The 16,008-nt window shown below is 42.8% G+C and overlaps 1 protein-coding gene across 2 annotated transcripts in view; it reads left to right on the top strand.

Annotated features, from left to right (window-relative positions):
- Positions 1–16,008, top strand: part of large1 (LARGE xylosyl- and glucuronyltransferase 1) — a 117,828-nt gene that overhangs the window by 74,896 nt on the left and 26,924 nt on the right. For both annotated transcript variants that reach the window (XM_034673506.1, XM_034673507.1), the window contains exon 7: positions 13,236–13,340. In XM_034673506.1, the coding sequence (XP_034529397.1) occupies positions 13,236–13,340 (105 nt within the window). The remainder of the gene's footprint in view (positions 1–13,235; positions 13,341–16,008) is intronic.

Genomic DNA, 16,008 nt, shown 5'->3' on the forward strand with positions numbered 1-16,008 from the left:
TCTCAGAGACGCTGACGCACGCCATTTATCCATCCATTGTCAGAGCTCAGTGGTGCCTGCCTGGAATATATTGGAGTTAACCCCGCGGTTATAATCAGCAGGTATTCTGCGTTCGGTTTGGAGCCCCGGGGAAATTAAAGGTCCACTCCAGACCTCATATTTCATTTCAGCCTCGTTCCCATACAGTGTGCCCACCGGGGAGAACAAGTCGACCTCTGCCTCTTTGACAGATTCGAGTTGTGGGAGGGTGTGTGCTGAGCAGAGGAGGGTGGGCAGGTGGAGGTCAGGTGTGTGTAGAGGTGGGAGGAGAGTGAACAGTGTGTTGTAAAGCGTTTGAACTCAGTCAGTCTTCGACATCTCTCCGGAGCTGTGTGCAGAAACATGGCCGACTTTTCTGAACCTCTATTTTTATTTTCTGTGGAACAAACCTCAAAACTGTGACACGCTCAGCAACATAAGAGTGAAGCTTTCAGCCTGCAGTGTTTGAAGAAATAACACGTGACGGGAAAGAGACTGAGGTTTGCAGGTGTTTTAAGATCCTCTGCTTGTTCCTTCTTCTTGTTTTATGCTTTTTGAATTAGCCTGCATGCTAACACAGTAAACAGGTGAAGGTGCAGCAAAACTTCTTTCACAGGTCCTCAAACACAGAAAGGTGTTCCGAGGCCTTCAGCTTCAAATTATAATCCAGGTTTGTATCTTGCGTTAGTTTTTCACATGCAAGGCTCCACACGGATGGATAAGAAACATCTGATTTGAATTTCAAACAAAGCTTGTTGATATATACTTGGTTTTTTAAGAATTTGGTGCATGATATAATAATTAGCCAGTTATTCAAGTGATTTGGTCTCTTCTCAGCTCCAAAACTCTTGGTTTGGTTTATTAAATACCAAATGTATCTGTACATACGTAAGTTAAAGAACCAGTGTTGTAATGGTTTAAAAAGTTCTGCAGTGCTAGTTGGGTTTAAAGCCAAACAAGGTTAGATTAAGTTTAGATTAAGATTCAGTTAATCTTCTCTAAAAAGTCAAACATACAAATGTTTTTAAAAATATGAAACACTCCCTAGATGTATTGATGCCATCTTTTTTTTGGCCCCGGAAAGCCGGCGTTGGCCAGCGAGTAGCACTGGATGACAGTCCACCTCCTCCTATCTTGCACCACCTGTTTGTGGAGAACCTGATGCTGAATGACTTGCAAATATTCTGGGTCGGGGTTTTGTATGTTGCAGAGCAGCTCCCTCGCTGCGACCTATTGAAACTCATCCCTCGATCTCATATTTTGTCTGGATCTGAAAAAGGTTCCTTCTGGAAGTCTGAAATAGTTTAAAACAAAGTAAAGACTTAAGAAAGGAAAAAGACACTGAAAGAAAACAGCTAACAAAACTTGACTTGCAAACGACCTGATTCTGGGTTGGGGTTTCATACGTAGCAGAGCAGATCCCTCGCTGCAATCTATCGAAAATCAGCCCTCAATCCAGGTTTTTGTCGGGCGGGGGCACTGGCCCAACCTACCCCCTCACTTCCTCTGACAGTTGCCTCTATATGCATAACCACAGAGCAACATGAACATTCAACAAAGACTGAAGTTGATCCACATAATGTGTTCTTATTTCAAAAAGGAAAAACAGATGAAAGAAAAAGGTTCATTCTGGAAGTCTGTAATCCAGTCCGTGTTTCCTCTTAGGCCATCCACAGGCAGTTTGTCCAGCTCAGTTTGTTTTAGAAGTAAAACAAAGTAAAGTCTTAAGAAAGGAAAAAGACACTGAAAACAACAGCTAACACTCATACATGCAGTCAACAATCCCGTTAGTCCAGTCGACTGTTAGCTTAGCGCTCTGTTTTTGTTGTTCAGGAGAAACTCTGCAGACTTTAAATTCAGGAGACATCAGAGAACAAAGTCAGACAGACGTTCAGCTGTAGCATGCAGCTAGCTCGACCTGAGGCATCTCGTATTAAAGGTGGTTAAGTGAATGAATGATGATCACAGGTGGAGGTGTGTAGAGATGATGTGTGAGTGCTGCAGTGTGTTTTGGTATTTGTAAAGAGAGGTCAACCAAGAGAGCTGTAAGTATTCATCACCAGAGTAAACCTCCACCTGCCTTCAAACTGTCTCACCTGACTTCAGCAGCACATCACAATTAGAAACCAGAGGACAGCAGTGAGAACTGAAACCAACAAACCTGCAGAGTCATATTTTAAAGGGTTTGGAGTTACATTATATTCATTTTAATGTCTTTCTTGTCCCTCAATCACAACAAGACTCAGAGAGTGACATCATCATGATTCATTTATCCCTAAACAGTCACCTCTTTTCATCCTCATCTTCTTCCTTCAGTTATTCAATCCAAACCTTCATCTTAACTCCAAACGAGTCTTTATTTTCTGAAACCTGAAGTTCTAACTTTAAACAAGTAGACGGCAGAGGCAGATGAGGAAACGCCATGAATAATTTGTGAGGCCTCTTCCTGCTGATGGAGAGTCAGAGCGGAGAGAGAAACAATGTTCACTGTTTTCATGTTTCGGTTTTTTTGGACATTTTTTCCCGGGGATGTCTCCAGGGGATTTCTGGTTTGTGTTCGCTCACGAACTTTCTGCAGTTCTTGCGTGCATTCATGCTTCAAAAGCTTTTTTCCAAATGATCTGTCCTGACTGAGAAATTTCTCTCTGTTATTGAGCTGGGGTAGTTTAGCTTTAAGGCACCACTGAACTTTCTGAGGAGTATCTCCTGACCTGGAATCTCCCCACGACAACCAGTGAGTTCAGTTCAGTCTTACCTGGTTACCACTGAAAGCTGCAGCTCACTGAATCTCTGACCTGGATCACAGAAACCTGACTTTGGATTGTGTTTGGAGTCTGCAGGAGGTGAATATCAATCAATCTTTATCTATAAATCACCAAATCACAACAAATGTTATCTTCAGACTCTTTCCAAACAGAGCAGGTTTGTTAAACTGTACTCTGTTCTATTATTAACAAAAACCCAACATCAAGACAGGATAAGATCCAGTCCCATCAAGACTCATTCTGATCTCATCTTAATCCACCATGAGCAGAGCACTTTGCAGCATTTAGCAAGTTACAGTGGCAAGGACAAACTTCCTTAAACAGGTAGAAACCTCTAGCAGGACCTGACTCATGTTAGACACACATCTGCTGAGACCGTGTTGGAGAGAGGGATAGAGGGAGATGAAGAGAGAGAGAGAGATGATAGTGGTGAGACGGATAGTAGTAGTTGTAGCAGCTGGAGTCTGGCACGTCCACAGCAGCAGAGATCCAGAGGAACCTACGAGACAAGGAAGCTCAGGGACTCCAGAAAGGTCTATGGTTAGTGACTTTAATGGGACAGGAAGAGTTAAAGTAAGAGACAGGCAGACAGAGGAGAGAGAGGGAGAGACAGGATCCAAGTGTGTCAGCATACTAAGAGCTGGTCCAAACCTGAGCCAGCTCTACATATAAGTTTTGGTCACTTTGGAAGGTTGTTGACATTGGCATTGCTGATGATGGTGATACTGGTGATGATAACAACCTGATGTTGTTTTTGGTACTCTGCCTGTCAGCCGTTTTTGATGCTTCCTTCTCTTGTTTCCTTTCAGTCCAGATACTTGCTCACAGATGTACGTCGCTTTGGACAGAATCAAATCTGTAGTTTTGGATGTTGTCAGAGACGTAGAACAACAATCTGAGTCTTTCAGGGGAATAAAAACACACTTACAGGTGGACAGACCTTGATGGGAAGCTTTTGTGCTGCAGCCTTTACTGCCTGTTTTAGTGCCGCTGAAGGAGTCTACCTGATCTGTTTGCTCATTTAGACCGCAGTTATATCTGAAAACAGATAATTCTAATGCTAATCAGACTCCTCCCTCAGGTAAACACTGAGAGATGTTGTCTCCTCAGGAATCAGCTGCATGTGACTTCTGAAAGAAACTAAACATTAATGTATGAATCTCCTCATGTGGGGAAGATGAATGTGCTCATCCTGCCTGAATGAATCCTCTGCACAGTGAGCAGTGTTGACGAATCAGTGAGTCTGAGAGGTCTGAGAGCACGGCTTTCATTTCAGGGAGGAAGGAAGGAAGCAAACAGGACTTATGAATAGGATGCATCATGCACACTCTGCATCCTCTGACACATTAATACATACATTCAGCTAACATGCACATGTGAGGGACTGCTCCTGTTCTCTATCACGCTGCTTCACAGGCCGACGGTCACACCTGTCTCTACAGTGAAGACGCAGGTGAGAGAGGGAGCTACTCCCACAATAACTCACAACGGAGACAATTTTTACCTCCCAGAGAAAATGGATAATGGGATAATGTATAATTAGCAGGTAGTTATGGGAAATAGAAGCCTGACAGGGTGAGACAAGAACCCGACGCAATGATTTATGTTTACAGTTTTTTAAAATAATCCCAGTGATTCCTCGTCAGTTAGCGTTCCATGGCGATGGATTCTTATCTGCCTGTTGCGGTGGATTTAACACGAAACTGTCCTCATTCAGCTCTCCTTCTTCTCTGAGCTCTGCGGTTCACACCTTTAAAAATAAACTAATGTCCCAACTTTGAACCCTGCTGCTATCATCACCACCGTTCATGGTTTAAGTTTCTTTGCAGCGATCGCTAACCTAAAGTTTCTCTCACCTGCTCTGCTCATTGATCATATTGCTGGACAAGATCCAATATGAAAATGTCCGTAGCCTGCCGATTTAGCATGCTAACTGAAGCTAGCTACATTGTTGTGATGCTAACGGTTTTCCCCTCACCTTGCGGTCTATGTTGTCAACAAGCAGAAGATAAATGTGTCTGAACTCTTTTCTGTGGATTGTTTTGACATGACGTGTATTGTTTCTGATTTTGCTCATGTTTGTGAAAGTTAATAACAGTTGGCAAGGGGTTTCGACCAATCAGAATCAAGCATCTCACACATGCAGGAGATCGGAAAGAGAGCCGGGTGATAATATTTGTTAAGCACTATCTTGTCTGACTGTTAGATATGATATTTGTTAGCCTGGTGTAATCGGGACAGAACTTGCATGAAATTGGAGTCCTTGTTGCGATGCTGCAAATCTATATGTAGAGAATAGTCTATAATCCAAGTGTAATATATATATCATGAATCACACATCAATCTGTCCTTTTAACATCAGACTGTTCATATAATCCTGAGACGGGCTCATCTGGTGCAGATTCTGCTCCTGATCATGTTTACAGTTGCAGTTGTTAGAAACCAGGTCTTATCTGAATCTTTATCAGCATGTTGTGGAGGATCAAATTGAACCTCAGTCTCATGTCTGTCTCACGTCACTTCTGTCCCTGCTGCTTCTTTGATGAAGACGACTGCTACTCATTACCAACTCTCATAAAAGAAGAGCTGCCGTCTGCTTCAACTGTTTCCCCGTTTAAAAGTCCTCCTTTAGGAGCGGACGACACTCGGATAATAGCTTCAGAGGAACCTATTCCTCATCTCCTCTAACAGCTCATCGTTTCATTGTTTGTCTCTTCTTCCATCATTAACCCTTGCTAATCTGAGCTCATGTGAGCCAGAGAGAGTTTTAGACAGGCGGAGGGAAGCAGAGCCTTATCAGCGCACGGGGACCTGGCGTGATATCATTCTGATTGACGTGAGCAATAATTGGCCATCAGTGGTGGTGATGAAGTCTTTCCACAGAGCTGCCGAGCTGGAACGAGACTCCAGCGTCCTGCGAATACAAGCGTTTCCTTCACACTCTGCGGTCACTTCCACACAAAGCTTCACTAAAGAAGCTGTCAGAGCTCAACGTATAGGATCCACTCCACAGAACAATCCTGCTAGAGAAGTCACATGTATATACTGAGCTACAGTTTACAGTCCATCTCAACAGGTTAGGACACTCCTGGAACAGTTCGAGTGTAAAGGATGGCTCTTTTTATCTGGACAGAACGTTTCTACGGGAGGAGGGGAGGAGGAGGAGTTGAGGGCAGAGTGTTTGATATTTAGAGGACATGATGAAAGCTTGGAGATGAGAAAGCAAGATATCTGGACTTCAAAAGAAAGGACATTTTACATGAAAGCAAGAGCCAAAAGGTCTGCTTTCATGTTTGCATCTGATGAAACCGCAAATGAGACCTTCACATTTTCACTGAAATCCAGTCTCTGAAGAGAAAATGAGCAATCCTCCTTAACCTCTCCAACTGAACCGGGTTAATAAGGTTTACACCGGAGTCAGGGCGCTGAGTCTGTGCACTGTATGTGTTTGTTTTTACTTGAACACAATAAAGCATCATCCAGAGAGTCTCTGTAATACTAACTTAAAACCATACATAAAGTGGAGATCACTGCATTAAAACAGACATGACTCTGTAGTGGGAATCACTGCATTAAAAACAGACATGACTCTGTAGTGGGAATCACTGCATTAAAAACAAACATGACTCTGTAGTGGAAGTCACTGCATTAAAAACAATCATGACTCTGTAGTGGACGTCACTGCATTAAAACAGACATGACTCTGTAGTGGGAATCACTGCATTAAAAACAGACATGACTCTGTAGTGGAAGTCACTGCATTAAAAACAGACATGACTCTGTAGTGGAAGTCACTGCATTAAAAACAGACATGACTCTGTAGTGGGAATCACTGCATTAAAAACAGACATGACTCTGTAGTGGAAGTCACTGCATTAAAAACAGACATGACTCTGTAGTGGACGTCACTGCATTAAAACAGACATGACTCTGTAGTGGGAATCACTGCATTAAAAACAGAAATGACTCTGTAGTGGGAATCACTGCATTAAAAACAGACATGACTCTGTAGTGGAAGTCACTGCATTAAAAACAGACATGACTCTGTAGTGGGAATCACTGCATTAAAAACAAACATGACTCTGTAGTGGAAGTCACTGCATTAAAAACAATCATGACTCTGTAGTGGAAGTCACTGCATTAAAAACAGACATGACTCTGTAGTGGAAATCACTGCATTAAAAACAGACATGACTCTGTAGTGGAAATCACTGCATTAAAAACAGACATGACTGTATTGGGAGTCACAGCATTTAAAACATACATGACTCTGTAGTGGAAATCACTGCATTAAAAACAGACATGACTCTGTAGTGGAAATCACTGCATTTAAAACAGACATGACTCTGTAGTGGAAGTCATTACATGGGCTCAAAATATTCAGTTTGAATGCAGTTTGAAATGAACCATGCAAAGAGGAAACCATATATAAACCTAACCCAGAACCACTGAGAGTTCTGAGTTCTGAGCCCGTTTAAGATGGACTGAGGGGAAGTGGAAAACTGTCCTGAGATCTGTTGAATTAAAATCTGAACTTCTTTTCGGAAATCATGGACGCTGTGTCCTTCGTTCTAAAGAGGAGAGGGACCATCCGGCTAGTTATCAGCTCACAGTTCAAAGCCAGCGTCCCTGATGGTATGGGGATCATAAGAGTCCATGGCATGGGTAGCTTCCAGATCTGTGAAGGCTCCATTAATGCTGAACAACATATACAGGTTTAGGAGCAAAATATGCTGCCATCCAGACAATGACGTCTTCAGGAAGACCAAACCACATTCTGCACGGATTACAACACCATGGCTATGTAGTAGAAGAGTCCAGGTGCTGAACTGGCCTGCCTGCAGTCCTGACTCGGCCCCCATTGAAAACATTAAAATACTACAAAGGAGACCCGGAACTGTTGAGCAGCTGAAATCCTCTATCAGGTTCATTATAATAATAAATGATGATTCTGTCCCCTGCGAGAGATTGTTTCTGGGGGAAGGTAAAAAGAAGAGTAAGGTAGCTACCTCGTAAAATCTACAGGCAGGAGTTTTATATTTTCTTAGACGTGTGACTACAGCTGCTGGAGGTCAGAGCCGCTAAATACTGTTCACACTAGAAAGAGTCTCACACATTAAGTCACAGATATAACTCTGCTTCCATAAACCCACCTTCTCCACACACCTTTACAGAACATATTTACACATTCAGTCGTCGTTGTCTTTCTGAGGTAAAGAGTGTAGAAGAAGAAGAAGTGGGGGAGGACGAGGGAGGCGCTGTGACTGTGCAGGTGATTGATGATGTGAAGCTCTGCAGATGAAGGTTAGATCTGTAGCTTGTCTCCGGGGAATCAGCATGGCCTCCAGAGCTCACAAAGTGTTGAATTATGAAAATTTCCTCCTCAGCTGCCTCACTGGGAAACTTAATCCTTCAGTTTTGTGGGTATTAAAAGTTAACCGTGCCTCCTCTCTGAGTATTTCTCCCTCAGTCACCCGGTTTCAGAGCTAGACTGCAGCTGGTTTCTGTTGTTTCAGAAGATTTCCAGAAGAAGGAAGAGTCATAGATAAAGATGTCTTCTTGATGTTTCTTGATGTTCTGGTTAGTATGCATAAAGCATCAGCTCTAATGACAGAAGTGGGTCACCCTGCTCTGCATTATGACATTAGACCCCCCCCCCCCCCCTTTAATCCTGGAGCTGAAGACAGACGGTGTCTTGGCAGAGTCACCTGTAGACCACCTGTCCTTGAATTAGAGACACTTTAGTTTATTACAGATCTCTAAAAGCATCAGACGTCATTTCTCTCTTTTGCAGCGCTTCAAACTTCCTGCGACAGAAATGCTCTTTAGCTGATGACTCTGCGCTCAAGGACACGGAGATGCCGACGGTGACTCGCCTCAGATTCAGATTCACACGAGTTTATCTGTCCCAAATGGGCAATTTAGTTTTACAGCAGACCAAGGAACATAAATAAATCAGGAAACCAAACACAGTCACCAGCAGCGCTCAGACATCAGCATGTCAGGGACAACATGACCACACATCAGGATCAGAGCACAAACACAGGCAGGCACATATCAGCTGCAAGGAGCCGGGTCATTAGAGTTGATGTTTGTGACCAATATTTAAGTTTAAATATTCACAAATCTGAATCCGTTAACAATCTGATCCTGAGAGAGCAGCCTGGAAAGTCCTGAAAATATGTAGACTCTGTCCTTGGGGGTCTGGACTTTAGTCTGAGAAGTTCTCTGTTTGTAGTCTGATTAGTAGAACAGAGCAGAACATCAATTTCTGTTTCAGGTTCATACCGCTGAAGGGAGCCAGACTGAAGCCTCTGTGGAACTGTTTACAGTGAAACTGAGACTCACCACTAACAGATGAACGGGTGCTCTTCTAGGGGATGTAAAGAAACAGGAAATGATGATGTTTTATTTGCCAACAGGCACTTCTAAGGTTCCTGATTGGACTGTAAACAATGGAACATCGGGCCTGTGAGAATCATAGAGTGCAGTTTATTACTAGAAGTTACTTTCGATTATACGATAACATAAAGTCTTCATCTAATACAGTTTCACTTACGGCCTCCTCACCATGCCAGAGAGTTATACCATCACCCTGACCATGCAGCAGCTGCTCTGTAGTCATTGTAAAAGCCTACCCTGTGAGTCTCTGTGAGTCTCTGTGAGTCTCTGTGAGTCTCTGTGGGTCTCTGTGGGTCTCTGTGGGTCTCTGGTCCTCCTGTGTGCCGTCCATTAGGAGGATGAAGCTGTGGACTGAAGACTGTATGTTGCTCAGCTGCTGACCTCGGCATCATCTGTTTCTGTATCAGCAGCTCTGACTCAGCAGGAAAAACTCCCCCTGATCTCCTGGTACCCCCGCAGCTAATATAAGAACTGCTCACTCCCCCCCAGCTCCTACTGCATGCTGGGAAAACGACTGTGCGTGGCCTGAGGTTTGCTGTGCTCATACTATTTAGTCCGGTTGTGTAAAGCAGCCTGTCATCAGGAAACAGCAGGTCTGGCTTTAATCCTGCAGACGGTAAATTACAGGATCAATAAGAGGTAAACAGAGTGATGTGAATGAATCTGCTGCAGATTAAAGAGCTAATGCTGCAGCTGTTTGTGTGAAGAATGCTCTTATTTTGATGAGCTCCTTTCATCGGGATGTTCTTCTTATCCGGCTCCTTCTCTCCCCTCTTTGTTCAAACTCGGTCGATCCGTATCGATCTGATTTCCTTCTCTTCCCGTCATGGCGCTCTGACCTGGAAACTCAGTATTTGACTGTTTTTGAGAAAGCTGATGGTTAAAGCTTCACGCTCTGTTGTTCATCACTTTTTCTCAAAGTGAATGTTTGGATTAGGGAAAGATTTCTGTGAGCAAGCAGCCTGGCGAGCTGAAAGCGTGTGTTTGTAAATGCATCAGTGATGTTTCTCTGCTTGTTCTGCCGGTCTGAGACACAAACCTGACGCTAATCATGATGGAGGGATCACGTTAAGGATTAAAAAACCCTCAGATATTCAAAGTTTGAGAACAAGTTTGTTTTACGTAGAGACTTTTAGACTCACTTTCATAACACATTAATGTTTCTACTCAGCAGCAGGCCGATGTTTCAGTGGTAATGCTGATAAATGTATAATAAATCCATCCATCCATCCATTTTCTTCCACTTATCGGGGGTTGGGTCACAGAGGTAGCAGTCCAAGCAAACTGACCAAGACATCCCTCTCCCGAGCAACACTTTCCAGCTCCTCCTAGAATCCTGAGGCGATCCCAGTCCAGGCGGGATATATAATCTCTCCACAGAGTTCTGGGTCTTCCCCGGGGCCTTCTCCTAGTTGGACCGTCCCGGAACACCTCTAAAGGGAGGCGTCCGAGAGGCATCCTTCTCAAATACCCGAACCACCTCAGCTGACTCCTTTCAACATGAAGGAACAGCGGCTCTACTCCGAGCTCCCTCCGGATGTCTGAGCTCCTGACCCTATCTCTAAGGCTGAGCCCAGATACCCTTCAGAGGAAACTAATTTCAGCTGCTTGTATCCAAGATTTTATCCTTTTAGTCATGACCCACAGCCCATGACCATAGGTGAGGGTTGGAACGTAGATCGACTGGTAAATTGAAAGCTTTGCTTCCCGGCTCAGCTCCCTCTTTACCACAACGGTCCGGTACAACACCTGCATAACTGCTGATGCTGCACCAATCCGCCTGTCGATCTCACGCTCCATTTTACCCCCCCCCCCCCCCCCTCGCGAACAAGACCCCGAGATACTTAAACTCCCCCACTTGGGGCAAAGTCTCGCCCCCCACGAGAGAGAGCAATCCACTGTTTTCCGGCAGAGAACCATGGCCACAGACTTGGAGGTACCGACTCTCATCCTGGCCGCTTCGCACTCAGCTTCAAACCGCCCAAACGCCTGCTAGAGGTCCCAGCTCGAAGAAGCCAACAGAACCACATCGTCTGCAATAGTAAATAGTAAAATGTATAATAAATCACCTGTTGCATTTAGCTCAAATATGTATTCCTCTCAGGACTTAATGGAGACTAAAAACAGCTAAAATAAAACACATTTCAAACTCCTGCACGACTTTATGGAAGACAAATATATTTAAACGATTTTACTGTCGAAGAATTTTCAGTGTCAGATTGAAATCCAGATTTTTTCACGCTCTGCACATCTCTGTTGTTTCGTTTAGTTTAGATAAATAAGAAATAACTGTTTGTTTTAATCTGCAGATTTTAGTCTTGGTGAAGATCAATAACTTGAGCCTTATCAGCAGCCGATAGGTGTTCTTTCTCTGTAGATAGTGAACATGTTTATAAATCTGTTGTTGAAACCCTCCTCATGTGTTTTCGGGAACATCCACCATGATTAAAAAGTGATTTAGTGTAATGAATCACTCGGGGTTATCTCTTTGGTGTAATCAGATTATTTAACCTTATTAAAGTCTGCATTAGAAAACAAACAGAGGTTTCTGCTCCCTCCATCGTGGTTTATTAAACGCTCTCTCTCCATGAAGCTGGAACAGGAAGCCGGTAAAGTTTGAGAGGAGCGGTTTGAGCTCTAATCGACTCAGTCGTCACCTTGATGTCAGCGCAGTGTTCTTTGTTTTGCAGCTTCTCTAAAGTGTCCTCCTGCTCGGCGCCGCCCGCTCCAATAAGCTCTCATTAATCTTCCTTACAGCCTTCATTAAAGCTGCCACCGCTCCACCCGCTCCACCCTCTTTGCTCGCTCCGCACGCCGCTATCTCCTCCCCAACGCTGCTATCTCCTCCACCTTTATCTGCTCACAGCTCGCCTTCATAATCTCTGCCCCTGAAGCCCACGCTCATCCCTCCCCTCTGCTTCTTCATCTCCTCCTCCTTCTGTCCTCTCCTCTTAATCTCCTCCATCTCTGCTCCTTATTTCATCCTGCTCCTCCTTCTTGGTCAGTGAGGTTTCGGAGTTGTCTGCATCCTCAGACGTCAGTCGTCTCTGTGAGGATTTAGTTCCTCCCTGTCGGGTTTAACCCGCTGAAGTTTGGTCGAAGGATCCCTCAGACTTTATGTTCTCACAATCAGAGGAGAGCAGGCGGTCGGCTGGAGATCATCACAGTTATCTCCTCATCTCCAGATAAAACACAACAAACCGAGTCCTGACTTGATTTATGGATGTTTTAAAGCTCCGGTTTAACAGACTTAAATTCTCCAGGATTCAGCTTCTTCTTCTTCTTCTGCAGGATAAAGATTTGACTCTTAATATTTTGCAGTTTGAGTTTTCTTTCATTTCGTAGCGTCAAGGTTTAATCCTGTTTCAGTCACTGAACACGTTCTGTTAATAAATGATGTTCTTTTCAACAACATCAGTCTCTAAATTTATTCACACAGTTATTGAAACTCTCTTTAATTACATTTTTTGCCAGATCTTTAATTGCTTTTGATCCAAAGGGAATAAGAGTAAACACTTGAATAGTTAATTTGAAGAAAATGTTCAACTTATTTTCTAAAAATCCAAAAATACCACCAGCGTGATCCATTTTCTCTGATTACAAACTGTGTTCAGGAGAGAAATCGACAGAGAAACTGTTCTTTAAGTATTTAAGATTCACCAGTTTGATGGATATTTCTTTAAAGCACAATTAAAACATCATCTATTAAATTAAAAAAGCCTTGACATGGCTCATTAAAACAACCAAACACTGCTTGATTCATTAATTTTTAATCTGGATTATAAACAAAGACTCAATTTAAGAAAGTAAATCATTCCTGCAGAACTTTTTATACCAAGAAAAGATGTCATTTACCGGTCTGTGAGGAGGATGAATAAAGGAGAGCTGATGTGAGACCTTCATCGTCACACAGTAAACACATATAACACTGGAATCAGACTCTAATGTTCTTTTATTAAATATCTCACAAACAAACACACACATGGAGAGGTTAGGAAGTAGACGGTTTAATGATGAGGTAACTGATGGTGTTGTTTTTTCTGTTTTCAGGTCAGCAGGTTCTAGGTCTGGTGGAGAACCAGAGCGACTGGTACCTTGGAAACCTGTGGAAGAACCACCGACCATGGCCCGCTCTAGGGAGAGGATTCAACACGGGTGAGTGCAGGACAGCTTTGACATTAGCACGTTAGCATGGTGGGCTAAAAGGACCGACGATCACAAAACATTAGAGTTTGATAGGGTCAGTTTCTGTTTCAGGTTCATACCGCTGAAGGAAACCAGAGTGAAGCCTCTGTTTAACTTACTGTTAACAGTGATACTGAGACTCACCACTAACAGATGAATGGGTGTATCTTGGATGTAATGAACCAAGAGTTGATGATGTTTAATTTGCAAACAGGCACTTCTCAAGTTGCTGACTGTGAAAATGCGGAGAGCAACAGCAGGTGTTCTACAATTCTGACATCAAAGACAAAATTCCAGAATTCTGTCTCTGATGTCAGAATTCTTAGGACAAATGGAGCATTCCGTGAAGAAGGTCAGAGCTACAAAAAACATCAGTGTCTCTAATCCTCTTTCATAGACCTCCATTCAACAAACAAACATTGTAAAAGTAGTTTTCTTTTCCTCTTGAGGAAAGACCTGACAAAGCTTGACTTTTGACATTTGACTAATCTGCTTCATGATGTTGTTATTTCAGCAAACTTAAGACCCGTTAATTACAAGAACATCACAAGAACATCAGTTTCTGTTTCAGGTTCATACCGCTGAAGGAAGCCAGAGTGAAGCCTCTGTGGAACTGTTTACAGTGAAACTGAGACTCAACACAAACAGATGAACAGGTGGAACTTGGATGTAATGAAAGAAGAGATGAGGGAGTTTATTTTCCCACAGATCTGAATTCCTCTTCTCTTCTGATGTGAACATACAGTTTCTTCTCGAGTTCCCAGTTTCACTGTAAACAATGCAGCGATTGTTGTTTATCGCTCACCGCTCCATAAATCAGAACGCCTGAATACTTGTCCATCAACCAGGGAGGATTTGTGGTCAGATGAAAGGCTGCTCTGTGATGGCTGAATGATTGAACACTCTTATAGAAATAGACTTTAGATTATTGCTTTCTTGTGTTTGTGAGTCTGCAGCTCTGAATTAAAGCTCTGTTTATATTCTGATTGGTCTCTCTCTCTCTGATTATAATTCTCTGTTATTCTAACCATCAGAGGAAATCTTAAATTACCATCTGTAACGGGAAACTTCTGATGGCTGTCCAAGTATTTTTATTTTGTTTATTAGCTTCAGCCACTTCAAAGCGTGTGATAAGAGGAGTGAGGAGGGAGCAGCAGTGAGGCGGTTTGCTGATTATCACACGCTTTGATGCAATTTTCAGGCTTGTTAGAAGATGTAGTGAGAAACATTTTCAGGAAGGTGTTTGGTGTAATTTCACAGAGCGGCTGATAGAGGAATTGATTGGATTCATTTGCACCTTGTTATTATTTCCCCTGCTTATATATTTTACCTGCAGCCAATCCTACATCTCTCTCTCTCTCTCTCTCTCTCTCTCTCTCTCTCTCTCTCTCTCTCTCTCTCTCTCTCTCTCTCTCTCTCTCTCTCTCTCTCTCTCTCAGTTCAATTCAAAACAGCTTTATTGGCATGAAAGTTAAAAAAAACAATATTGCCAAAGTAAAAATAACAATAATAATACAGGGTTCCCACGCATCCTGGAAAACCTGGAAAACAGTTGACCAGTTTTTTCACATCTATTCTCCTTCACTTCATAATCATGCATTCACAGAAAACGGGGGTATATCGTTTATGTTTTATGGTACATGAACCTTGTAGAGTGCTCTTTTGATTCAAAGAGTCTTATATTTAAGTTATAGTGTGACCAGTGGAGTCGGGCAGAGAGCTTGGGGGTCTGTGCCTCACAACTTTCTCTGCAGGCTGAGAGCTCAATTACCGTACTCTAGCTCAGTTGTTCTCAAAGTGGGGTCCTGGGACCCCTGGGGGTCCACGAACCATAGCATGGGGTCCGTGAAATAATTTGAATAAATTTCGAATAAATGATAAAATTGTGCTGTGTCATTACAAAACAGCAAATACACCATTGTTATGATACCATTTGGTGGCTCAAGGGATAGGTGAGTCTTGCTACTGTTAATTTTATGAAAGCGTTTAAGATCAATTACTTGAAAAGTATAAATGTTGTCATGTTGAGTCCAAGAGGAATGAAATGACCCTCTGTTTTAAAGTATACAAGTGGTATTTACTTGATTCAAATTGAAGTGTTATCTGTTTATCACTATGGTACAGGTCTGAAGTATTTACAATGATACGTTTTACAATACAAATAGTTCCAAGGGAAACGAAGAGTGCAAATGGTAGTAAGCATGTGCTTTAGTGATGGGAAGTTTGGCTCTTTTCAGAGAGCCGGCTCTTTTAACTCGGCTCCCAAAGAAGAGCCGCCTCTTTCAAGTCCCGAACGGCTCTTAATTTAGGATCTTTTGTAGACGTATATTTTACCTTGACTTTGCAAAACATAATGGTTTGTGTTGAAAACCCTTTTACGTACAGTGTTTTTATGAGAAGCCTTATAGTTGACAGATGTTGTGCATTTATTCTGTTACAAAACCATTTTTACCTTAACCCTAGGGTTAGTGTTAGGGTTGTGATTATGGTTAAGGTTAGGATTAGGGTTAGGGTTAGGGTAAGGGTTAGGATTAGGGTTAGGGTTAAGGTTAGGGTTAGGGTTAGGATCAGGGTTAGGGCTAGGGTTGGAATTAGAGTTAGGGTTAGGGTTGGGATTGGAGTTAGGGTTAGGGTTATG

This window comes from Notolabrus celidotus, chromosome 21, assembly GCF_009762535.1.
Source record: "Notolabrus celidotus isolate fNotCel1 chromosome 21, fNotCel1.pri, whole genome shotgun sequence".
NCBI classification, from domain to species: Eukaryota; Metazoa; Chordata; class Actinopteri; order Labriformes; family Labridae; genus Notolabrus; species Notolabrus celidotus.